Source organism: Podarcis vaucheri (genome assembly GCF_965113315.1).
Source record: "Podarcis vaucheri genome assembly, chromosome: 15".
Taxonomy (NCBI): domain Eukaryota; kingdom Metazoa; phylum Chordata; class Lepidosauria; order Squamata; family Lacertidae; genus Podarcis; species Podarcis vaucheri.
The window spans coordinates 32,555,887-32,582,281 of record NC_138753.1 but is presented as its reverse complement, the minus strand read 5'-3'; the positions used below and the strand labels follow the sequence as shown (position 1 = coordinate 32,582,281).

The 26,395-nt window shown below is 44.7% G+C and overlaps 1 protein-coding gene and 2 long non-coding RNA genes across 4 annotated transcripts in view; 2 read left to right on the top strand and 1 right to left on the bottom strand.

Annotated features, from left to right (window-relative positions):
• The window catches only part of LOC309519672, a 363,193-nt gene that overhangs the window by 166,482 nt on the left and 170,316 nt on the right, over positions 1 to 26,395 (top strand). The window lies entirely within an intron of this gene.
• LOC309519669 lies at positions 344 to 1,477 on the top strand. The gene is made up of 2 exons (XR_014213953.1): positions 344 to 507; positions 1,306 to 1,477. It is a non-coding gene; the product is annotated as an uncharacterized lncRNA (long non-coding RNA).
• On the bottom strand, positions 1,447 to 22,829 carry LOC309519544 (carboxypeptidase inhibitor SmCI-like; the record flags this gene model as incomplete). 2 transcript variants are annotated; one of them, XM_082200660.1, is made up of 7 exons in its annotated part: positions 1,447 to 1,582; positions 3,332 to 3,511; positions 4,404 to 4,442; positions 5,803 to 5,979; positions 7,648 to 7,683; positions 9,227 to 9,406; positions 22,716 to 22,829. In XM_082200660.1, the coding sequence occupies 7 exons, from the start codon at positions 22,804 to 22,806 to the stop codon at positions 1,578 to 1,580; spliced, it is 708 nt and encodes a 235-aa protein (XP_082056786.1). In that variant the 3' UTR covers positions 1,447 to 1,577. The 2 variants fall into 2 exon arrangements, with proteins under 2 accessions (XP_082056786.1, XP_082056785.1); XM_082200659.1 differs by lacking the exon at positions 22,716 to 22,829 and adding an exon at positions 11,060 to 11,237.

The window sequence follows — 26,395 nt, the reverse complement described above, 5'->3', positions numbered from 1 at the left end:
TCCAAGTGGCTCTTTTTGTCTTAAAGGTTGCAGACCCCTGGCTTAGATCAAGACAACCTCCTGCTCGTGAACAAGGACTCTTCCGAAACAGGGACATGGAGGAGTTTGCTTGCATGGCCATCACTCTGTATACCAGCAGAGGGGAACCTCCAGTTGTCGGGCCAGATTAAGCTGAACAAGGGTCCTAATGTATAGCCTGCAAAACCATTTCCCTCCAGCCAAATGCACTTGCCCCACACCTAATGTCCCATGTGACATTGCACCAGGTGTGTGGCAGGTGAAGTCACAACTGCAAGGAAACCATTGGGAACCTCAAGTGTATGTTCAGCAGGGCCCCCTGGGACTGGCTATACGAGCAAGTTTTCAATCAGCAACTCTGTAGCTGATTTGCTCTCACGGCAAGGACCATGTGGAAATGCTTCCTTTTCCTGTGCTGTTTGAAATTCAGCCTCTCCAGGAGGAAAGAGCATTTCACCTGATGCCATGGTGATGTCAGATGATTGACAGGTGGGTCAAAGTGGCTCTTGTGGGCTTGAGTAAAGCAGAATCCTGCCCACTGGCCTGGTCCACTTCCCCACCCCTGATGTATAGGTATATACAGCCAGAGCCAGCCCTATCATTAGGCAGAGAGAAGTGGCTGCCTGAGGCACATGTGACGTCAGGTGTGAGGCAGGTAAAGATGGGGGTCCAGAGGAATGTTTGGGAGCCTGAAAATGGCTACTACTTGTCCCTTGTCTAGTGAGGTTTACTGCCAGCGCTGGTCAGCTGATCTGTGATGACAGCAAGGATCGCAAAGGAAAACCATTCTCAGGGACAAGGAAATACTTCGCCTGGCGTCATGGTGATGTTGTATGATTGGCAGGTGGGTGCTCACACCTACCTGTCAAAGTGGTCCTCGGGGATTGGGGAAACATCTGGATCTGGCCTCCTGGCTAAATCCAATCCCTGATCTCTGTTGCCTGAGATGGAACAGGTAATGGTATCCGCACCAAGGTCACATTATACTCAGGTTGTAAAGTAACTTGGCTAGGCTCAGTATAATGAGGGAAAGTCATGGCCTAGAAGGTGAACGAAAGCATGTTTGGAACCCCACACATGGTGTGTTCTATCAACACATGGTTTCCATAGATTCCCTCATAGTAGCTCTTCCCACTGAACTAATCTGGACTCACCTCTCTCCTTGGAGGCAGACAGATAATGAATGAATTGGAACACTCCATATTAGGGTAAAACCTCTTTCTGATTGGGAGTTGCTACCCTTCTTCAAATAACCATCACTTCTCATTCTCCCCACATTCACAAAAGGGATATGTGGACTTGGAGACAACAACTAAAACAACAACACTCAATAAACACTGCCCACAGGGTGCAGAAGAACATGTGAGTTTACTGGCAAGAGCGTGAGAATTTTTGGCAAAGACTGGTACTGCAGGATGAGCCATCTGCCTATACATAAAGGCATGGCTGAGAAAAAGAATGCCTCCTGGTTTCCTCTGCTGCCTTTGTTCCACTGGATTCAATGAGATGTTAGTGGGTGTGAAAATAGAATAGACTGAGCTCTGCATAAGGACTCAAGGTCAACCTGAAGAAAGAAGTGAGAGGTATGAACAATTAAATGTGAAGGTGCAGCCGAGACCTGTTTCCACCACGAGGAACGTTTTGGGGGTATTTTTAGTTTGTGGAGACATTGAGTTACGGGAAACATGAGACAAGTTTATAACATCAAACATGGCAGAATCGGTTGAGTGGTGCAGGTAGCAGATTGACCAGAGAACAGGAGATTGACAGAAATCCCCCACTGCTGCCTCTATATGCTCTAAAAAGTATAAAATGCATTGGTGGGGTAAAGAAAGAGTGTGTGGTTTGAGATTTGGGGTTATATGACTTCCAATCCATTGAATGTTCTCCCACAGTTTTACTGCATTTTCCTATCATCTTCCCTACTTCAAAAGGTATGGTGTTGTACATTTCCGAGCACAATTCAAAGTGTTGGTGCTGACCTTTAAAACCCTAAACGGTCTCGGTCCTGTATACCTAAAGGAGCGTCTCCACCTCCATCGTTCAGCCCGGACACTGAGATCCAGCGCCGAGGGCCTTCTGGCGGTTCCCTCATTGCAAGAAGTAAGGTTACAGGGAACCAGACAGAGGGCCTTCTCTGTAGTGGCGCCCACCCTGTGGAACACCCTCTCTTCAGATGTGAAGGAAATAAGTAGCTATCCTATCTTTAAAAGACATCTGAAGGCAGCCCTGTTCAGGGAAGTTTTTAATATATAATGCTGTATTGTTTTAATACTTGATTGGGAGCCGCCCAGAGTGGCTGGGGAGACTCAGCCAGATGGCTTTATTATTTTAAAGTTGGGGGAGATCTGTCAATTCTGCAAAACAACGACAGGATACAGAACTCAGGATAATTGTGGGAGAAGTCATGAGCTTTAAATGTGCAGCCTGTGTATAGCCTAATTCAAAAAAGAAAAATTGCCACCCACTGGTCACCTCATTTCATAGTAAAACACAAAAAACAAACCAATCTGAATGTTCAGAAAACCTTTGGTGGTCCGTGTCTGCTCTTGATTCGCTAATTAAGTGAGCGGGTGGGACCAATAATAATAATAATAATAATAATAATTTATTATTTATATCCCACCCATCCGGCTGGATTTCCCCAGCCACTCTGGGCGGCTTCCAACAGAACACTAAAATCCAATAACCTATTAAACATTAAAAGCTTCCCTAAACAGGGCTGCCTTCAGATGTCTTCTGAAAGTTTGGTAGTTGTTTTTCTCTTTGACATCTGGTGGGAGGGCTTTCCACAGGGCGGGTGCCACTACCAAGAAGGCCCTCTGCCTGGTTCCCTGTAACTTGGCTTCTCGCAGTGAGGGAACCGCCAGAAGGCCCTTGGCGTTGGACCTCAGTGTCCGGGCAGAACAATGGAGGTGGAGACGCTCCTTCAGGTATACTGGGCTGAGGCTGTTTGGGGCTTTAAAGGTCAGCACCAACACTTTGAATTGTGCTCGGAAACGTACTGGGAGCCAGTGTAGGTCTTTCAAGACCAATGTTATATGGTCCAATAACCCAGGCAGCAAGCTCAGCCCAGAGGCTTCCTTTGCTGTCAGAAAACCAGTCCCTGGGCATTCCCACATTGAATTCCCATGCATGGAGGAATACCAGCCCACAATGGTGCCCACCAGATAGGGTGAGGGGACTTCTCCCTCTCCTATGAAATGAGGATATTGAATTAATGCAGTTGGAATGCAATCATTGCATAAATAACATTCAGAAAATAATAGAAGTTCCTCTCTGGGAAAGTTCTAAACATTTTCTGTGTCCTTACCATTGCCTGCACATGCCCAAAAGCATTCATATTCCTCACCGAAGTTATTTCTGTTCCCTGCACAGCCAGTGTAGTTGAACAGCTTGCAGGTTCTGCTCCTGTCATCGTAGTAAAAGCGAGGAAAGGCACTGTGGCAGTGTCCCATGTCTAGGGGTTGTTCACAGTAATCAAGCAGAAACTCTGATATTGCAGGGGCAGAGAAGGACAGAAACAAGGTTCATATTTATTACTTGGTTCTTTGAAGGAAATAGAATTTTAAGGCGTCATACTTGTGGTCTCAACCAAGGGCACCAACTTGCCCCCATGTCATGGGGCACACCACTGGGCAGGGCTGGGCAGGCGTCCCACCGCCACAATGCCGGCCCTTGCACACTGGGTGTTGGGGGGTGTGGAGTTGGGCCACCTCCTCCTTACATGGCATTGATAGGAAGGCAGAGGAGGAGTGGAGCCACAGGATTTTGAGGGAGTTCGGCCCCTCCTTGAAAAAAATGGCAGGGGGCTGAAGACCCCTCAGCCCCCACCACTTGGAACACCTGGTTGTAACACCTGAGATTATCTCAGTGACAATTATGAAAACTCTGCTCTGGGATTCAACAGTCACATTGACAAGAGTGGAAATGTGGACAACAGATGAAAGAGACCAGTTGGGACTCATTACATTTACGTTCGTTAAAAAAAGAAGTTATAAATGCATTATAGCACTGTGAAAATTTATTGAAATTGGAACTCTATGAAATTTTCCATTGTGAGCTTTAAAACAGTTTCTTTTCATAGCATTTTCAGAGTGTTTTTTTACAGCTGTGTAGATGCAGTCAAGGACTTAGATAGGATGAGATTATGGTTTCTGAGATTCCGTAAGGCATATTTAGCATACTATCACAGAAAATTCACCAACAGCCTCTGATTTGGTGCAGCCTTTCATAGAAAGTAACAGCTTAGTAGTATAGATACAGCAAAGCAGACCTGATAAAACAGGCTGCAGAACTGACAAAATGCAGTAGGAGTGGAAGGCAGAATGCATACGAAGGTCAGAAGGAGAATGCCATGGAGCCCTCCTTTACTCGGTCCTTACCTTTAAGTATGTCAGGATTTATCAGGTATTCAGGTATTTCTGTTATAAGGAGAAGGAGAACAATGTTAACCAAATGGTAGAGACTGGAGACCATTTTTATGCTGAAAGTTACAATCGCTATGGAACAATCTAGAGAAACTCTAGTTAGGGTTCTGTTCTTGAAAAAGCACTATGCTAAGGACTTACTGCAGCTCAGTTTAGGATCCATTAATGATCGGTAGGCTGTCTTGTCCTTTTCCATGAATATGCACATAAATTAACATCCTCCCTTTATCTATGTGCCAGTGGAGTTTAGGTGAAACGGAATCAGATTAGATACAGTAATTAGATACACCAGTGTGGCAGGAGAGGATGGCAAGTGTGGTGGGAAAATTCAAGGACAATAAAAGATACTTGTTTATAATTACTGCATTTTCCCATGTATAATACTATATTTACCCCCAATTTTTTAAAGTTTAAAATTTGGGGTCACCTTATACACAGAACGTTGCAATTATTTACAGATATTTCTTATCGATAACAATTTTTGGTATGGCGCAAGCAAACCTTTATTTTGGAAGTGTGGCACAAAGCAATAAGTTTGAGAACCACTGTCCCAAGGGATACTCCCCCTAAGGCTGCATCTACACAGTTATAAAAAAACGCTGGGAGGAGGGGGAGTTTCACAGCTCACAATGGGAAATATCAAGTTCAGATTTCAGCTCTACAGCGACATCTGATGTTGCAGTGTTTTAACACACTCATAATGTGGTGGGTTTTTTTTTACTAATGTAGCTGAGTCCCTAGTCTGATATGTTTCAGATTGCCAGCACAATTGTACGTTTTGGCTCCTGAACACCGAAAAGTAAATGCTTCTGTTTTCAAACATTTTTCAGAACCTGAACGTGCGATGTGGCTTCCACTGAGTGCAAGAAGCTCTTGCAAACAATGGGAAGCTGTGCCTCAGTTTTCGAACGTTTTGGAAGCCAAATGGGCTTCCAGAACAGATTACATTCGAGAACCGAGCTGCCACTGTACAAAACCCTTTGTTCAGCCATGCATTCAGGTGACTTTTGTCACTGTTCTCAAATGATAACATTAAAAAAACAAACTTCTGCACCCTTTCCCTTTTTTTCCTTAGTGCTATACAAGATTTTCTTTCACTTTGACACCTGCAAACTTTCCCTGCTCTAGCATCAAGCTTTCGCACTCTAGAGTCAAAAGTTGCATTTCTTGTGACTTTTTCCAAATCAGCAATGCTTACCCCCTTAGTACCAAAGCTACCCCACTCCCCCATGTTTATAGGGCAATATGCTGCTGTAGCGGAGCTGCAACGCCACTAGAGCATGCATAAAGTTAAGCAAAAAGTGCAAGTTCTTCGCGTTGATTGAAAAAAAGACAAAAAGTGGCTCATTCTTACCATACTTTTCACACTCCTCGTAGCATTCCCTGAAAGAATGGAAATTGTTCTCGTTGCTTCCACATCCACTAAATATGAACATGAAACATCTCTTCAACTTGACATTGTAATAATAGCGTAGTGCACTAGATTGGCAATTTCCGAATGAAAATGGCCGCTTGCATTTTAGAGGTAGCTCTGGAGGAGGAGGAAACGGGGATGTGGAAAGCTCACACATATATAGTAGATGTAAACCCTATTTCAAAGTCCTGCAGTTCAAACTGCTGAGATTATCTGTTCCAAGTGGGCAATGACAGGAACCCTGGAGTGGTATGCAGTAGTGTCAGGTGTTGAAAAAGACCCCACCCATTTCCCAGCCCCTTCGACCCCAAGATTCTGTATCAGGGGTCCCAACTTGAATAAAACATTGGGGGAAGCCAAGGTAAGTCCTGCCCTCTAGTGCAGGGGTCTGCAACCTTTAGGACAAAAAGAGCCACTTGGACCCATTTCCGAAGAAAAAAAAACTGGGAGCGGCAAAACTCATCATTATAAAAATAACTTTTTTTGTCACTTTTTTATTATTTCTTTGTTTGACCCCTCAAAATTACTCCTCCTCATAGAAATAAACGTTAAATTAACAAGTTACTAACGCACGCACCGCCCCCATGTGACGTCACAGCCAGTACAGCGCCTGCCACAGTGGGGAGTGTCGGGGCACACAATGCGCCTCCTCCCCTCGCTAGTATCCGCCCCGGAGCTGCGGCAAAGGTGTAAAAGAGCCACATGCTGCTCTGGAGCTGCGGGTTGCTGACCCCTGCCCAAGTTGATTCCTACCAATCCAAATGGAAAGCTACACTGCATGAAAAGCTAAGAGGCTTGGGGTTTTCCCCCACATGCCCTGATAGCTGTAGGTTATGAGAAAGCTAGAGCAATAATCCACAAATGAATTTGGGATGTGGAACTGCAATGCCACGTGAGCGAGATGAATAAACACCCGGCAATAAAAGATAATGGGAGAGGATTTACCCCAGCAAATTATTTGTCAAAATTACAAATACCCAAATACAGACAGTCCTTTACCCTCGCTAGATTCAACATGCTGCCATCTGCCTTATTGCAGGGCAGATTCGAGGGTAAACCATATGTGAAATAAGTCTGCCCCTGCGGTTTGATAGAGGTAGAAACTGTCTCTCATGTCTTGTCACGCTGCCGTTTCTACGGGGATATACACTCGGTATTTATCACTCCTGTTATACAAAAATCTCCAAATGGGTCCGAACTTCAATGTCTAAAACTCCTGGTAGAGGACAAGGATCTAGAGATCACGCTAAGGGTGGCCAAATTCTGTGCAACTGCCATAAAACTTAGGGAACAAGCTGCACTACCAAAATGATTAAGGTTTTAAATGACAATTTTAGGTTATATTTTAGTGATCAAGATTTAATATATATTTTTAACTGACGCTATATCTGAATTTCCTCTGTTATACCCAAATGCAATTCAATGTATTTCTGTTGTGTTTTATGATTTTCCTGATATTGTAAGTGAGCCGGGACTGGTCTGTGACCGTAATAATAAAATTCAATTCAAGTCCTGCCCCACATAGTCAAAAGGCTTGGCACACAGAGACCATTTGAATGGAAATGCCCATCAATTTTGGGGGCCTGGAGCTCATGGTTTGCATATCCTATGAAATGCCCTCGTAGGTTCCCTTCTGGGCTCCCTAGTCCCACAAAGTGGCAGGCTGAGGCAGTCCCTTCTCATCATCTTGCTGCTTATGTCCTGTCTCTTTTGACTCTCATATTTAGAGGGATCTCCCCCACTTCATTTCTGAATCGCGCTGCAGGCAGCCATAGGAACTCTTACCTTGTTTCCACCCAATTAGCCTATGTACTTGAAGTGCTGTGAAAAGGACAAGGAGAACAATCTTACTGTACAGCAGATTTGATGTGAGTGTGAAACAGCTTAGATACAGAGTTTTACGGGGAAATGAAAAACAGAGCATTGGACAGCTGATACAATTAGCTAGAGATTAATTCAGGAGCTGCTCTTTCCCAACCAGTTCTTAATTAAACATTGTACTATCTCAGGCATAGGCAAACACGGCCCTCCAGATATTTTGGCACTACAACTCCCATCATCCCTAGCTAACAGGACCAGTGGTCAGGGATAATGAGAGTTGTAGTCCCAAAACATCTGGAGGACTGAGTTTGCCTATGGCTGTACTATCTCCATTAAACATTACAGTGGTACCTCGGGTTACAGACGCTTCAGGTTACAGACTCCGCTAACTCAGAAATAGTACCTCGAGTTAAGAACTTTGCTTCAGGGTGAAAACAGAAATCACACAGCGCCGGTACAGCGGCAGTGGGAGGCCCCATTAGCTAAAGTGGTGCTTCAGGTTAAGAACAGTTTCAGGTTAAGAACGGAGCTCCGGAACAAATTAAGTTCTTAACCAGAGGTACCACTGTACACACTTTCCATCACCTTCCCAAAGCTGGGCAAGCACTAGGTAGGCTTTGGGAAGGGTCTGGGAGGACTCTAGGACCCTGTCAGACAGAGCCCTCATGCCTCCTTCAGAAAGCAAGTTAGGCTTTGGGAAGGAGGTGGGTGGATGGCCTCTCAGCTCAGTTCACCCTGTGCTGGAAAACGGGTCACAATGCCCTAAAAACACTTCTAATTGTTTTATTTATTTAGAGATTACTGTAAGAACTAAGGGCACATTCCCATATTAACATCCTCCCTTATTACAGGGTTAACACCTCCCTAGGCAGCTTACAAGGGACGCGGGTGGCGCTGTGGGTTAAACCACAGAGCCTAGGACTTGCCGATCAGAAGGTCGGCGGTTCGAATCCCCGTGACGGGGTGAACTCCCGTTGCTCGGTCCCAGCTCCTGCCAACCTAGCAGTTCGAAAGCACGTCAAAGTGCAAGTAGATAAATAGGTACTGCTCCAGTGGGAAGGTAAACGGCGTTTCCATGCGCTGCTCTGGTTCACTAGAAGCAGCTCAGTCATGCTGGCCACATGATCTGGAAAAACTGTGTGCGGACAAACGCCAGCTCACTCGGCCAGTAAAGTGAGATGAGTGCTGCAATCCCAGAGTCGGTCACGACTGGACCTAATGGTCAGGGATCCCTTTACCTTTACCTTAGGCAGCTTACAAGAATTTTGGGGTCCCCTCTGAAGTTGAATTTATGGGCCATGGGAGTCTGTAGGGAAAGGGTGTGGAAAGATGGAGTCACCATATGTAGCAGGAAACAACTCCTATTAACATCTTTTTTAAAAAAAAAAAAAGTGATGCAGCAGAACATCTCCAGCAGCAGAGAATCAGTTCAGTACAACACTCCCTAGAAACACAAGGGCAACTTTTAAATAGATTTTCACTTCAAACCTTTGGTTGTTTTTAAGGTTTAGGGGAAAGGAGGGGGTATTAAAATTGTCCTTACCAGACGGGTGACACTCAAAAACACATTGGTATAAATCGAGGAAGTTGTTTCCATTGCCTCCGCAACCACTGTAAATGAATTCCCTGCACATTTTGCTCTTAACATCATAGTAAAACTGTGTAAGGAACATCTTGCATTTTCCATAATCCGGAGTGAGTGTGCATTTTTTAGGTATAGTTCCTGGAGGAAGGATGGAAAGAGGAACAGCCACAGGTACCATATATGTTATCTCATCTTTTGAAGCACAGAAGATAATACCATTTGAAGACATTTGTTAACCCTACATCTGATATCTTCTCTACCAAGTAGCCAAAGATGGAGCCTACACATTGGGACCCAGGAGGCATACACATTAAAGAGCCCAATCTGGAGTCCAGTTGTAGAGTTCAGTGGTGATTTCCCCCCATAGGCTTTAAGAAGACTGCAGGACTTAGGAATAATAAATTCAGTGAATGTCTGTGGGGCCACACTGACAACGAAGCTGTTGCACGCACACACACACACACACACACACACACACACACACCGAGGCACTAAAGGCAGCATATTCCCACATGGAATGTGTTAGTTGCTGTCGAATGCAGTGCATCCATCATTCTCAAGTCAAATGTAGAATCAGCTGCGACTTTGAGCAAAGTTTGCTATTGTAATCCAAACTGAGATCATGAAATAATTTATATTTCCTGCCCCATGGGATGCTAGCCCAAGGGCTTTTTAGCCCTATTGATTTCATTTTCTTTTAGTGTTAAGAATGTCTCTCCAAAAGCCAAAGAATGTGATACCTGCCACATGCTTTCAAACTGGAGCTGGAAATTTTCCTAGAAAGGGCACTATCAGCTCATGTGATGTTGCCTGTGTAGACACTATCGGTGTAAAGCAAATTGTGTTCTTCAAAGAATCCTGGGAACAGTAGTTTGTTCTGGGTGCTGTGAATTGTAGCTCTGTGGGCATTGTAGGCCTTGGGGGGGGAGGGACCCATGTGCCTTAAGTGTATGGTGTAGAGGCAGCCATTGTTTCCAAGGGGGAGGGGAAATATGGGTTCTCCAATGTCATTATTTTTGTATAGCATTTTTTCCTGAGACGTTTCTGGATTTGTTCAACAGGAACTGCACTTCCTCATCTCTGGGAGATATTGCTTTTACCTTTAAGAAGTTATAGACTATAAAGAAGGAAACGATTTAAAATCCCGGTGAACACTTCCTATTACTGTAGATTTCTGTGTCAAGAGACTTCCAAACTTGAATTTATAAAACTGCATTTGTAACAAAGAAGGGTATGCCTCCCATTTTCACTAGTTACAGGGCAGACTCAAACTATTATACCACTTTAAACATTCATGGCTTCCCCAAAGTACATGGGGAACTGTAGTTTATTAGGGGTGACAAGACTTGTCAGGAGACCCCAAGTCCCCTCCCACAGCAACAATTCCCAAATTTGCCTGGGAAGAAGGCTTGTACATTGAGGAGAAGGGGGTCTCCGAACAACTCTCAGCCCATTGACCAAGTTACACTTCCAGGGATCTTTTGTAGAAACCATGGCAGTTTAAAGGGGAATAATACTGCTTTAAAGGTAGAGCACAGATGGGCCCTATGTATTCATTAGGGTGGAAGTGTAGAGGCAAGGATACAGGCAGGCTGAACAAAAGGTGAGAAAGCAGAGCATTTCTCTGAGTCTCCCAGAGTCAATGGTGACTTACACATGCCAGAGAACTGTCGCCATGATGATGCCCAATGCCCAACCTGCCCAGTCCCATCCAATCTGCAGGGGATTCCTAACTTGCAGAGAGGCCTGGCATATTGCACACTTGATGCATAGAAGGGCCAGAAGGCTTACCTGCTGAACGGAAAAAACCCTGCACCTTAGAGCAAGGTGCCAATATCCCCATGATAATGACCAGGAGTGTAGTGCTATTGCACTGCATGTTGATGTGAATATTCAGTGCTGAGAGGAACCTCCTTATATAGTATTCAATAGTGATGTGGAGGGAGATAACCACCTGGACATTGAACATAATTTTTTAATAGGTAGGGAACACTCTGAGGCACCTCTGCTCAGATCAAGGTAACCTCCTGCTTGCAAATGAGGACTGCTCTGAACTAGGGACATAGAGGAACTATCTATCAGGTCAATCAGCATAAACTTGGCATTGCCAGAAAGAGTTCTGTTTCCATTAAATGGTGATACAAACCCACTCTGCTGCCTCCTCCTTCTCTAGGCACCTGTACTTCCTGGAACCTGATGACAAACAACAAGGGATTCTTGGGGGCAGGTAAAGTCATGCCTTCCGACATTGTTGGGTAGAATTCCTAAGGCATTTTGGGAGCAGGCACTCTTTTGTCACCTTGCCCTGCAATGCTTCATGTGGATGCCCTGTGCGCTGGGCATGTGTGCCTGGTTGAATGCAGAAACAATGGGGTTTTGTGTACTTGCCTCATTCATAGTCCACGTCACTAGTGGCAAGGATAAAGAACACCAGTCCTTTTTGTGGGGACACAGGTGAGGCCTGACATTTTGCCCAAGAGCAGGAAGGGAGATGATACCTCCCTGAATTACTGCTTGGACTAATTTGATCTGCTTGATTGGTTCAGTTATTTGATTATGCAGATCCCACAAGTTCTTATTGCTATATTTAAACAAATACAACCTTTTCCCATTACAAGGTGTGCTTTGAGTTTGCTTTGAGGCTGTGATGGCAAATGGTGTATTGGCATTTCAATGTGCAGAGAGGACAGATTAACTGCTTGTGTGATCTGCTTCTTCTTCAGGGAGTGAAACCCAGTTGAGATGATGGTCCTGGGACCTTTGTCAAGGGGCAATGCTGAAGTCCCCTTCTTTACCTGAGTCTTTCCTTAGGCAGACTAAGGCCTTATCCACACTTCTTCTTTCCCAGCTGCTTTCCTCCGGGGGAAACCCCTCTTTAGCACTCAATAGGAGCAAACAGCGGGTGGTGCTGTGGGTTAAACCACAGAGCCTAGGGCTTGCCGATCAGAAGGTCAGTGGTTTGAATCCTCGCAACGGGGTGAGCTCTCATTGCTCAGTCCTAGCTCCTGCCAACCTAGCAGTTCGAAAGCACGTCAAAGTGCAAGTAGATAAATAGGTACCGCTCTGGCGGGAAGGTAAACAGCGTTTCCATGTGCTGCTCTGGTTTGGCAGAAGCAGCTTAGTCATGCTGGCCACATGACCTGGAAGCTGTATGCTGGCTCCCTCGGCCAATAAAGAAAGATGAGCACCGCAACCCCAGAGTCTTCCGTGACTGGACCTAATGGTCAAGGGTCCCTTTACCTTTACCTAGGAGCAACCAGCAATTTGGGGTTTCTCCGGATTGACTTTTGCTCCAATTTAGCACTAAAGAGAGGGTTTTCTCAGAGATAGGAACTGCTCAGACCCATTCTTTCTAGGCACAAGAGAAGCAGAAGTGTGGATGAGCCTTTAGCAAAACACTAATATATATGGAAACAGTTCTCAGTTTTACTCCAGCAAAGTGATTTCTCTTGCCCTGAGAATATTTCTTGGCAAATTTGACTTATGGTGGAGAAATCTTGGAACTAGCTAACTCAATGGTAAACTATTCAAAACAAAATTCTCAAAATACTACTTGGTTTATCCACCTCTGTTCTGGAGCTCTCTCTGTGAAAACCTGCTCTTTAAAGCTCAGTCAGAGCAAATGTCAATCCACGGAAAGCCCAAATTAATGTTTGCTCCAATGGAGCACTAAAGAACATGTTTTCAGGGGGAAAGCTCAGAGCAATTTACACACACACACACACACACACACACACACACACACACACACACAACCCTGCTTAGGTACAGAGCTTTTAAACACTGACCTGTGCCTGGAAAGAGCAAGGCAAAAGTTAAGTGTGGATGAGCCCTGGGACTATCCCAGGACAGTTTTATAATTTTATGGCTTTGCTTATGTACTATTTTGAACTTCTTAATATGGAGAATTTTGGAATTCTTGGGGAAGGTTTTATGGAGCAGCTACAATCATATAGGGATTGGTTAGCAAATTGTTAATTTTTGATATAATTTCCCAGGTTCTTACAAAGTGGACCCTGGATCAGATTCAAAGATATATAAGGAATTAGCTGGGAAATTTCTATCCCCAACAAAGCCCACACATGCTGTGCTATCAACTCATAGTTTCCATCAATCCCCTCCTAGCAGCTCTTTTCATTTAACTAATCTGGATTCACCTCTCACATTGGAGGCAGATAGATGGTGTATTCCTCTGAACTCCATATTAAGGTAAAACCTCTTTTTGATTGGGAGTTGCTACCCTGCTTCAAATACTCTTGCTCTGGTTTAAAAGTTCATCACTTCTTATTCTTCCCACATTCACACTAAGGATGTGTGGATTCTAAAACATTTGGGATAATAATAATAATAATAATAATAATAATAATAATAATAATAATACCCAAGAAACAGAGCCTGCAGGATGAAGATGAAGAACAGGTGAGTTTATTGGCAAGCATGCAAGAATGAAGCCTTTAGATGAAGGCATCGTTTTTTGGGAATGCGCATCCTGGTTTCCTCTGGTGCCGTTGTTCCATAGGACCCAATAAGATGGTAATGAATCTGAAAATAGAAGAGGCCAAGCCCTACACAAAGACTCAATGTGAACTTGAAGAAAGAAGAGGTAAAGGTAAAGGTAAAGGTAAAGGGACCCCTGACCATTAGGTCCAGTCGTGACCGACTCTGGGGTTGCAGCGCTCATCTCGCTTTACTGGCCGAGGGAGCCAGCGTACAGCTTCCGGGTCATGTGGCCAGCATGACTAAGCCGCTTCTGGCAAACCAGAGCAGCGCACGGAAACACCGTTTACCTTCCCACCGGAGGGGTACCTATTTATCTACTTGCACTTTGACGTGCTTTCAAACTGCGAGGTTGGCAGGAGCAGGGACCGAGCAACAGGAGCTCACCCAGTCACGGGGATTCGAACCGCCGACCTTCTGATCGGCAAGTCCTAGGCTCTGTGGTTTAACCTACATCGCCACCCGCGTCCCAAAGAAGAGGTAGGTAGGAACAATTAAATGTGGCGGTGCAGCTGAGACCTATTTCCACCAAGATGAAAATATACTTTGGGGGGCTGTTTAGTTTGCAGGGATGCTGAGTTAGGGGGCGCACGATACAATTTTATAAAATTAGGCATGGTGGAAAGAAAAGGGGGGCAGATGTCACATACACAAGCCACCCACTATTTCTCCTCCTACTTCTCCAATTCAAGGCAGGGGGTGGGGAAGCAAAACGAGATTATAGAAAAGGACTCACTGTTGCTTGCTTGCTGACTCTCCCTCTAGCAAGGTCAGATATCAGATGCTGAACAAAAGAAAGGAAAAGTTCCTTAAGGTCAGGAAATACTCTGTTGCTCCCCTTCTTGTCTTTGAGATCTGCCATTCAGCAACACAGCTCTGAGCACGCTCACAACCAATGAGGTACATCCCCCAGAGGGATGCTGTGGCAACTGAACCACCAAATCGCCTTTGGATTAGTTAAAGCTACATCATATATTTAAAGTGCAAGGCTTCCTCTAATGAATCCTGGGAACTGTAGTTTATTAACGGCCTTTGCTAATAAGAGCTCTCTGAGGGTTCACCCTTCACTACCCAGGATTTTTGGGTGGAGGTGGGGAGTCATGATGCATAGTATGTGTACAGCATAAGTCAAAAAAGAAGACTGCCACCCCCTGCCACCCTATGGTCACCTCACTTAGAAGAAGAAGAAGAAGAAGAAGAAGAAGAAGAAGAAGAAGAAGAAATCTGAATGTTCAAGCAACCTGTTTATTTGCTCCTCAATTATTGTCTTAAGGCCTTAGATTTACAGGTACATGTATGCAGCTACTTGAAATTTCTAGCTAGCATAACCACTCAAGACTGTAAACATTGTGTGGAATGTACTGATATGAGTGCCCTGGATCACTATGAAATTGTTCATTACCAATGTGTGGCAGGCCTTGGCACACCACCAGGTCATTCTACTAATCTTTGTGGGCGGGGACACTATGGTCTAAACCACTGAGCCTCTTGGGCTTGCTGATTGGAAAGCTGGTGGTTTGAGCCCACATGATGGTGCAGGAAGGTAAATGGCATTTCTGTGTGCTCTGGCACTCATCATGGTCTTCCATGCACCAGAAGCGGTTTAGTCATTCTGGTCACACGATCCATAAAGCTGTTTGTGGGCAAACGCCAGCTCCCTCAGCCTGAAAAGTGAGATGAGCACCATACCCCATAGTCACCTTTGACTGGACTTAACTGTCCAGGGGTCCTTTACCTTTTTAAAAGAAACTTTTCAAAAATTGATTATTCATTACAATTCTGGGCAGACAGATTTTTTTGTCATATTGACCAAGGGGAACAGTGCTCATCTAGCTTTCTGGTAAAATAGTAAAGGTAAAGGGACCCCTGACCATTAGGTCCAGTCGCAGACAACTCTGGGGTTCCGGCGCTCATCTCGCTTTACTGGCCAAGGGAGCCGGTGTACAGCTTCAAACTGCTAGGTTGGCAGGAGCAGGGACCAAGCAACAGGAGCTCACCCCGTCATGGAGATTTGAACCGCGACCTTCTGATCAGCAAGCCCTAGGCTCTGTGGTTTAACCCACAGCGCCACCCACGTCCCTAGTAGCTGAAAGAGTAGGTGGAAGAGTAGCTTGCAGCAAAAAGATACCACCTTTCTTGCAACTGCCAACCATTTTGTGGGTTGTTGTTGTTGCTTTTGCCTCCTCCACCACCAAATCTTTTGACATTTTTTCAACGAAATGCATCAAACAGAATGCACCTTTCGCTACCTTAATCCACAACTCAAAGGCTATTCCAAGAAACAGAGCTTCTCCCTCTCTTATGAAGTGAGGATGTTGAATTGATGCAGTTGGAACACAACCATTGCATAAATAACACTCAGAGAATAATGAAAGTTCTTCTCTGGGAAAGCTCCAAATGTTTCTGTGTCCTTACCATCGGCTGCACATGCCCAAAGGCATTCATTTTCTGTCTCAAAGTTATTCCTGTTCCCTGCACAGCCACCGTAGTTGAACGGCTTACAGGTCCTGCTACTGTAATCGTAGTAAAAGTGAGGTAAGTCCTTGTTGCAGATTCCCACATCTAGGGGTTGGTCACAATAATCACGCAGAAAGTCTGATATTGCGGGGGGGGGGGGAGAGAAGGACAAAAACAAGGTTCATATCTGTTACTTCATTTCTTGAAGAAAACAGAATTTGAAGGTTTCTTGCTTGTGGTTGCAACACTTGAGATGATCTCAGTGACAATTATGAGAACTCTGCCCTGGGATCCAACAGCCATGTTGACAAGAGTGGGAAAAGCACAGATGAAAGAGACCAGTTGGACTTAAGTAGGATGAGGTTATGCCTTCTGAGATGCCTCAAGGTAGATTTAGCGTACTATCACAGAAAACGCACCAACAGCCTTTGATTTGGTGCAGCCAAGCTTCGTAGAAAGAGACAGATCAAGATGTGAAATGAGAGTCTTGGGTTTCCTGCCTGTCCTTAATGCATTCTGAGGCAGTGGGGAGAGTGGGCCGGTGCCTCACATCCCACCCTCTTTCCTTCAGGGACCCCCCTTCCCCTTCCATGCCCACCTTCTATGGTATAAGTAAGGGGAGTCTTGCTTGCTATGGCAGGTGAGGAAGCATGGTGGGCAAGGAGATCAGTAGAAGGACATAGCAATAGCAATAGGGGCAGTAGGCTGCATACTCATACACGGCTTCAGATACTCTTCCACTGTCAATAAATAGGCCCTTGAACCTAAGAGGAGAGAGGGAAGTAGGGGGCGTCCTAAGCTTCTTGGGCTGAGAGACCAATATGTAGTTTGGAGAAGAAAAGAGTGAAAACTTTTGGCTGAGAACTTTGAATTCAGAACTGAATGACACATGCAGAAGACAACTGTCCTCTTGGGACATTATCTTGTCCCTCCCCAATCCATAAGTTGCGTGGCGAGTTCCTACCCTCCCCCAGTGGAAATAAAGACACATGGCACAATTAATTAAGGTCAATGGGAGCAATTGGAGGCTGTAGAAATGAAAAATCACAGGAGACGAGAGGCAGGTGTAACATGAGGCGTCTGTCTGGGCGGACCTTGAGAGCCTCTTTTATTGAATATTACAAGCATTGCCACAGGTGGGCCTGTGGCTGATTGGTTGATACATACACACAGAAACTTGTGATTGGTTAACATAAGTACTAAGGCGGGAATTACATGTGAGAGGTGGGGATTACATGTGATCATTTATCATTGATGGAATAAAGGCTGAGAATCGGAGCTAGAACTAGACAGGCATGAAGCCTCCTAATTGAATTATAACTAGAGATAATATGGCACAAACAATATAACAATCAGCTAGGCATGGAGAACAGGTACAGTTTGTTTTCCATGAGCTTGGGATGTCTGTTACTAATGATTGATCATAGCATGAGACAATGTAATAATCAAGTTCTGTGGATGTGGTCAGCTAGGCGTGAAGAGCAGGTTCGTACAGTGTGTGCAAAGCAGGAAAAAACCTACGAGCAAGACTTCTCAGAAAGCAAGAGAAAAGAGGAGCAAGGCTTCCCCAAAATGGAGCAGTTTTGTGCAGAAAGAGACTAACAGTTATGTGCAGAAAGACTTCCCTTTAGGAGGCGGCAAAAGAGGGAGATCCCCGGCCGCCCCTGCGTTAAATTGAGCAGGCCACACACCCCGAGCCAGCCGATTGGCTGTCCAGGAGATGACGCGGCCGGGGATTCCCTCAATTGCACGGAGGTTGAGAGCCAGCCACCGCGCACATGGTGGGGGTGTGAAGCTCACAATCCCACCTCCTCTGAAGGCAACTGATGGTAGCCTCTTCTGAGTGATGACAAATCCAGTGGTTGAGTACAGAAGGCAAATGAACCAGAATGTCGCTTCCAAGCGGAGCACTCCTCCAGTGGTGCAAATCACTATGTAAGGATGCCTGAGTAGAGGAGCCCAGTTTAGGACTTATCCACACTTCCTATTGCCCCACTGCTTTCCTCCAGGGAAAACTGCTCTTTAGCACTCCGAGCAAATGGCAATTTGGATTTTCCCCCCCAGATGCACCTTTGCTCTGATTTAGCACTCAAGAGTCGGTTTCCCCTAGAAAAGGAGCAGTGCAAGGGGAAAACCACTTGGACCCATGCTTGGAAGGTGAAGATCAAGCTGAAAACTGCTTGGACTGGTGCTTTCAAGGTGTGGACCAGCCCCTAGTCTGAAATGCCACTCTCTGCCTCAGTCAACCCCATGAGAATTTCTTGAACTGCATGAGCATGCCTCAGGATTTCAGCTGGGCTGCAGTAGCCCCTGCTCAAACTTGGCCCTCTAGCTGTTTTTGGACTACAACTCCCATCATCAGCTAACAGGACCCAGTGGTCAGGGATGATGGGAATTGTAGTCCCAAAACAGCTGGAGGGCCGAGCTTGGCCATCACTGGCTTAGGGGCTGCAACAGATGCTTCTGGCCAGATCCCATGATGTACTGGGAGGAAGCAAGCCCTTGGATCCTGGTGAAAATTGCTAAGAAGTAAAGACACAGTGAAGGAGGCCTTACGGAACAGGCTGCATCAGAACTAAAGTAAGCCAGCAGGAGTGGAAGGCAAAATGCATATGAGAGTCAGAAGGGAAATGCTATGGAACTTTTACCTTTACTTGGCCCTTACCTTCAAGCTTGTCAGGATTTATCAGATGTTTGGGTGTTTCTGTTATAAGGAGAAGGAGAACCATGTAAAACCGAATGGCAGAAATGAGAGACCCTTCTCAGGCTGCAATCGCTCCTGAGCAATCTAGACTAACTCTTCGCCCCAATTGTTTCTCCATTTGATCCTTTTGCGTGGCTCTTTATGTTTTGTCATATTTTATGCAATGCAACTTGCGTGCTGAGGTCCCCCAAAACACCCCTACCCCAATAACTCACACATCACTCATAAATTTTTGTTTAAGGTTTTTGGCATAATTTTGGCCACAACATACAAATTGTGAGTGGTTGCTTAGGCATTGGTTATGACTATCTGTCGTCCGCCCCCCCCCCCCGCCTTGGGGACAGCACTGACCCCTGGATTCCAGCGAAAGCCAGTGTGGAGGAACAAGATCAGGGATAACTGGAGCTGCGGCACAGACCCTCAGCTTCTCCCCGCATGCTCCCAGGGGCTTACGCGGCCCAAACCCGATTCCAGGGGTTTGGACGAAAGGATGGTAAGCCCCTGAATTCCTTTAACGGAATTCCCTTGCAGCAGCAGCATTAGAGGGGCAGGCACAGCCAATCCATACCCCTCCACCAACCAATTTAAACCAATGCCTAACCGCCAACCTTACAAGTTGTGACGATTTGCTACGCAGTAGGCAAAAACCAAGTGGCACACACTAATCAGCCAAATGGAAAAATTCCTACCAGGCCCCCACACCAAGGCGGACGACCCCATGACAGGCATAGCAAGGTCAAAGCACAAGCCCCAAAGGGAGGGAGGGCGGGTGATCCAGTGCCCACAGCGAAAGAGAAAGCAGCTTGCTGCGAACCTTGTTTAAATAACCTCTGTTCCCACCCCCAAATTGGCAACATCAAATTTACCCCAGCAACACCAACCACCAATCCAAGCCAGGCCCCTTCAATCTATCCTGCCTGGCAACTACGGGGTGCTTTGCAACACGTGCTCTCTTTTAGTGAGAACATGCCTTGCCATTGTTGATTGTAACTTAGTCATTCTTTATCGTAATTGATAAGTGTGAACTGTTTAATTATTATTTACTGATTTTTAATTTTACACTTTGCTATTATATTCTAATGGATTGTTGAATATTGCTTTATTTGATATAAGTTATCTATTTTAAAGCTATTGTGACTTTTTGTATTGGATCAGATTGCTATTAGTTGTGCGATCTTTGCCGTCTATTTTGTTGTTTCTTCAGCTTGTAAATCGCCTTGTGTTTAGTGATGCAGAAACATGGTATACAAATTAAAAGTGAAATGACATGGATGTTAGTATCCTGGAGCTCAGCTTGGTATCCTTAGTATCCTGGAGCAGAATCAGATTATATACTTTTGTCAGTTTTCAAATTATAGTATTAAACAACAACAACTGCACCCTTTCCCCTTTTCTTAATGCTAGACTCAATTTTTTCCCCTTTGAAGCCAGCACTCTTTTTCTGCTCTAGCATCAAATGCTGCATTTCTGCTGATTTTTTAAATCGGAGAACTAATTTCCCCAACATGTTAACCTCTTAATACCAAAGCTCCCCCCCCCCGGCATGTCTATAGGGCAATATGATGCTGTAGTGGAGCTGCAATGCCACTAGAGCAGACTTCCTCAAACTCGGCCCTCCAGATGTTTTGAGACTACAACTCCCCTCATGCCAAGCTAACAGAACCAGTGGTCACGGATGATGAGGATTGTAGTCCCAAAACATCTGGAGGGCCGAGTTTGGCCACCACTGCTTTAAATATTTGTGGGCTAAGGCTTTATGCACTAATGCAGGCTTCCTCAACCTCGGCCCTCCAGATGTTTTGAGACTACAATTTCCATCATCCTTGACCATTGGTCCTGCTAGCTAGGGATCATGGGAGTTGTAAGCCAAAAACATCTGTAGGGCCGAGATTGAGGAAGCTTGCACTAGAGCATGCATAAAGTTAAGCAAAAAGTGCAAGTTCTTCGGGTTGATTGGGAAAAAAGATTAAAAGTGCTCATCCTTACCATACTTTTCACACTCCTCGTAGCATTCCCTGAAAGAATCAAAATTGTTCCCGTTGCTTCCACATCCACTATATATGAACACGAAACATCTCTTTCTCTCAGCATCATAATAATAGCGCCGCTTACTTGCTTTGTAGTCTCCTAATATTAATGGCTGTTTGCATTTCGGAGGTGGGTCTGGAGGAGAAAAGCAGTATGTGGAAAGCTCACACATACCACATTGGCCTGAATATAAGCCTCACTTTTTCCCCAACCGTGAAAAGTTTAAGTGCAGCTTAAATTCATGACCTTACAAAAACTGGCATTTACTATATCGCTGTAAAACAGAACGGGTGTGAGTGCCTATATATAGGCAGCGGCTTATATTCGGGTTTTGTCTTTTTTACTCCCCCCCCCCAACTTTTAAAGGTGCTGCTTATATTCGGACCAATACAGTATATAAGCTCATCTAGGACTTGCCGATCAGAAGGTCGGCGGTTCGAATCCCCGTGACGGGGTGAGCTCCTGTTGTTTGGTTCGTGCTCCCGCCAACCTAGCAGTTCCAAAGCACGTCAAAGTGCAAGTAGATAAATAGGTAGCGCTCCGGCGGGAAGGTAAACGGCGTTTCTGTGCGCTGTTCTGGTTCACCAGAAGTGGCTTAGTCATGCTGGCCACATGACCCGGAAGCTGTACGCTGGCTCCCTTGGCCAATAAAGTGAGATGAGCGCCGCAACCCCAGAGTCGGCCACGACTGGACCTAATGGTCAGGGGTCCCCTTACCTTTTACCATAGTAGATGTAAATCTATGATTCAAACTGCTGAGATTATCTCTTCCAAGTGGGCAATGACAGGAACCCTGGAGTGGTATGCAGTAGTGTCAGGTGTTGAAGAAGACCCCTCCAACAGAAGTAATTTCAATTAAAAGGATAAATATGGAAGGGAAATGGCCGACATATAGAGATCTGCTCCCTAGTCTCACAGAATAAAGTGGCAGGCTGAAGCAGTCCCTGCTCATCACCTTGCAGCTAATGTCCTGTCTTTGACTGGCTTGCCTATCATATTGACAGGCTCACCCACCCACCCACCTCCAATTCAATTTTTGAATCACATGGCAGACAACCATAACAACTCTTACCTCGTATATCTGTTGTTGACCTGGACGTTAGAAGTGCTGTGAAAAGGGCAAGAAGACAAATCTTACACATTTGATGTGAGCGTGAAACCACATTAATACAGAAGGCAACTTTTCAACAGATTTTCGCTTCAAACATTTGGTTGTTTTAAAGGTGTAAGGAAAAGGAGTGGGGGAATTAATTTTCCTTACCAAACTGTTGACACTTCAAAATACATTGGTAATAATATTCGAAGTTGTTTCCATTGCCTCCACAACCACTGTAAATGAATTTCCTACACATGCTGCTCTTGACATCATAGTAAAAATGTGGAAGGGATAATTTGCAGTTTCCATACTTTGGAGTGAGTGCGCATTTTCTAGGCATAATTTCTGGAGGAAGGACAAGAAGAGGAAATGTCACAAGTACAATATATGTCATCTCATCCTTTGAAACACAGGACATAATACCATTTGAAGACATTTGTGAACCTTACACCTGATATCATCTCTACCAAAGATGCAAGCTCCACAATGAGACCCTACAAAGAGTCCCATGGTGGTTTCATAAGAAAACTGGATCCATGTGCTTTTTATATCTGGTGTGGAGGGAGTCGTTGTTTGCAATAGTATAGTAAAAATACATAAATGGGTCCTTACAGAGAGGCCTGGCATACTGCACACTTAATGCATTTAAGGACCAGAATTCTTACCTTCTGAACGGGAAAAGAAATACTGTGCCTTAGCGCAAGGTGCCAATAATCCCATGATGAGGACCAGGAATGCCGTGTTATTATACTTCATGGTGGCTGCTGGATGTGAATGCTCAGTGCTGAGAGGAGCCACTTTATATAGTATTCAATAGTGATGTGGAGGGGGATAAACATTTGAGCATTAAATGCAATTTTCTAATAGATAGGGACACCTCTGCATCGATCAAGGAAACGTCCTGTTCTTGAATGAGGACTGTTCTGAAATAGGCACATGGAGGAACTATCAGGTCAAGCAGAAATAACCTTGGCAAAGCCAGAAAGAGTTCTGTAGATGGTGATACAAACCCACTCTGCTGCCTCCTCCTTCTCTAGGCATCTGGACAGACTGATACCTGATGACAGACAACAGTGAAAGTCATATTCTCTAGCATTCTTGGGACCTAAATCAGGGCGCTTCTTTTTTGGCTGAGCTTTCTCACACACATGAGATTGCAAGACTTGTGGCTTTCATTCCGGCGCTCTAATGCCACCCAGCTGACTCGTGCCAGTCTTTTGGTCCAGCATTCTGTCTTGAGGACTCGTTCCAGAGTGCTGGACCAAAACTCAAGGCATTCCATGATCCAATCAGAAGCCAGGATTGGCTTCTGTGATTCCACGATTAAAACAGGACAGTTGAGGCGTATGGGTGAAGTCATCACTGCAAAGCAACCATTGGGATCCTCAGTATGCACTCCTGGTTGTTCCCAGGGCCACACTGAAAAAAGATTTTTTGGGTGTCCCCAGTAAGGGCAGCCTGGCGAGAAATGGGATTTGTATTTATGTTCAAAAAATAAAATAATATGCCCTGCCTGGTATACAAGTGAAACATGGACTAGGAAATCCACAAATAATTAACGACACTACTGAGAAAGACAAAAATATGCGTAACATAGTCGGCCCCCCTACTCACGGGGAACCCCATTTCGGAGTTCCGGAGTGAAGTGGGGTGAGCGGTGCGGTGCTGCGAACTGATTGCTATTTTCACGGAGTGAAGCCGCACAGCCATTGCCGGAGAGCGCTGACTTTTTCCTGTGGACAATTGGATTTAAAACAAGTACCCGTGAGTAGAAGCGGAAAATTGGATCAAGAAATATCCTAATTTGGCACCGAAGCGGGAAGGTTCAAAACAGGAAGTCCGCCTTCCGCTTTTTGTATATAGACTGAAGCAAAAACCTTGTAAGCTAAAGCCTGGAAAGTCATTAAAAAAGTCTAAATTTCCTTCATTTATAACCACTAAAACCCCCTTGGAAGCAGGAGAAAGGGGGGGGGCTTTGTTTAAGCCTGCAGGAGAGGGAGTGAAGAAAGATAAGTTTCCACCGTCTCTAACCTGGGAACGCGGTGTCAGAGACAGAAATTGTTGGAGAGGTTCACTGACTGTGAATGGAATACTTTGAAAGATAGCTAAAGAAGAGAAATAAACTGATTCCAATGTTGCCTTTTGCATTCTAAAGAAACAAAATATCTGAAAAATGAAAGTAATTTTCCTTTGTTGGACTTGCCTTAAAAAGATGGATACAAATAGAAATTGTCTCCTCTAGAGGGAGCTTGCTAAATTGTTGCTGCAGTCTACTTGAGGACTCTACAGCTGTGAGATTAAGATCGTGGGACCAGTCCTTTTGACCTTGAATAAAAATGAGCTGGGAGGAAGTTTTGGTGCTTGCTTTATGAAAGACAAGTGCTTTGTTGGAACAGATGCATGAGAAGATGGATTTGATGAATGAGAAAACACATTTGATGACTGTTGTGGTCAATAATTGTGGACAAACAGGGAATATTGATACAGAAACCATTCAGGGACCAACTCATGAACCTGTATTGATTGGGCAAGTGCAGAAGATAATGGAGGAGGTTGCGGTTGCACCGCAAATAATACAAATGGAGAGATCCGAGGCCCTGCAGGAGCATAAGCCGCTATTTTTGAAGATTGAAGTTGGAGTGGGCCAGGGGGAGTCTGGAGCTGAGGAGGTTCTTAACTTCGGAGGGACTTTGAAATATGCTCTTAAATATTTTTTGGATTACATTGATGACTGTGGGGAGTAGGACTGTGGGGAATGGGCTGGTTTGATGAAGGGAGATGGAGATAACTTTGGGCTGGAACCTCCCAGAGACCTACTCTTCAATGAGAAAGGAAAGGAATTAAGAAAGAGACCAACAAAAGACAAGGAAAAGTGCAGGTATAAACAAGAAGAAGATCTGCAGAAGGGACATGGAAGAGACTTAAGAGCCTCGGACATAAGATTACCAGGTTGATGGACTAGATGGAATGGACAGTAAGGACTGACATGACCCGAGACCAGGAAGAAGAGACGTTGGATGAAGATTGGAAGAAAATTTATAAAGAAAAATTTTTATTTAGGGAATAAGCCTAAAATTAATGAATATTTGGGAAAATGTTGGAATGAAACTATATGGTTTTAGTAGAAATGATATAAGGAGTCATGTATAATTGAGTATTAAGTTTCAAGCTCTAAGGTATTTTACGGTAAGATAAGGTTAAATAAATCAAGGCAATTTGAATAACAGAATATGGGGAAAGATGGAAAGGATTTGTTGAGTTAATTAATAGGCTAAATTGTTAAGATAAATTATTCAAAAAAATTTGAGAAAGATGGAAAGAATTTGCTGAAATAACTAATTAAACTAGAATACAAAAAGGGAGGTGTAAGGAGGTCAATGAAACAAGCAAATGGAAGTTAAAGATACGTAATATGGGATTTCTGTTTTTTCTTTTTTTCTTTTTTTCTGGAACCAACTTAAGGAAGGGATGTGCGTCGGAAAAGGAACAGAATAGAATCATAGAATCATAGAATCATAGAGTTGGAAGAGACCACAAGGGCCATCGAGTCCAACCGCCTGCCAAGCAGGAAACACCATCAGAGCACTCCTGACATATGGTTGTCAAGCCTCTGCTTAAAGACCTCCAAAGTAGGAGACGCCACCACACTCCTTGGCAGCAAATTCCACTGTCGAACAGCTCTTACTGTCAGGAAGTTCTTCCTAATGTTTAGGTGGAATCTTCTTTCTTGTAGTTTGGATCCATTGCTCCATGTCCGCTTCTCTGGGTTTATCCACAGCAAAGCACAATCCAACCCCACCTGCTATTATTGGGGTACTGGGAGTTCTCTCAGGCTGTATCTCTAGAGGAGCGGCAGGCAAAACAGGACCGGCTTCTACAGGTTTGAACCTCTCTTGTTAACTCTCTACTTACTCTGTGGCAGGATCTTGGCTTCTGCTTGCTTCTAAGAGCGTGTGGGTAAGCAAGGGCCATATTCATTCCACACCTTCCACCAGCACTTGCTACGGTTTTGGAATTGTTCCAAAGATTAGGGCAATTACACTGTGTAAAATAGTCCCAGTTAAAAATAAGAAGCTTTTTCCAGTGACAAGCTGTATTTCCCAGAATAGCTTGCAATTCATGACACAATAATGATTTCGATTATGATGAATTTCCCCATCACAAGTCTGTATCTGGGTGAACGTTGAATTAATACAGCCTACCTCAGCCTAGCAGACATTTTGAAGTGCAGCTTCCATCTCCCCTGACCAGTGGGAGTTGTAGTCCAACAACATTTGGGGGTCAGCAGCTTATAAGAAAGGGCACTTAACTTTTGCCTGGCACCTTCCCTGTCTGTGTTTGGGGG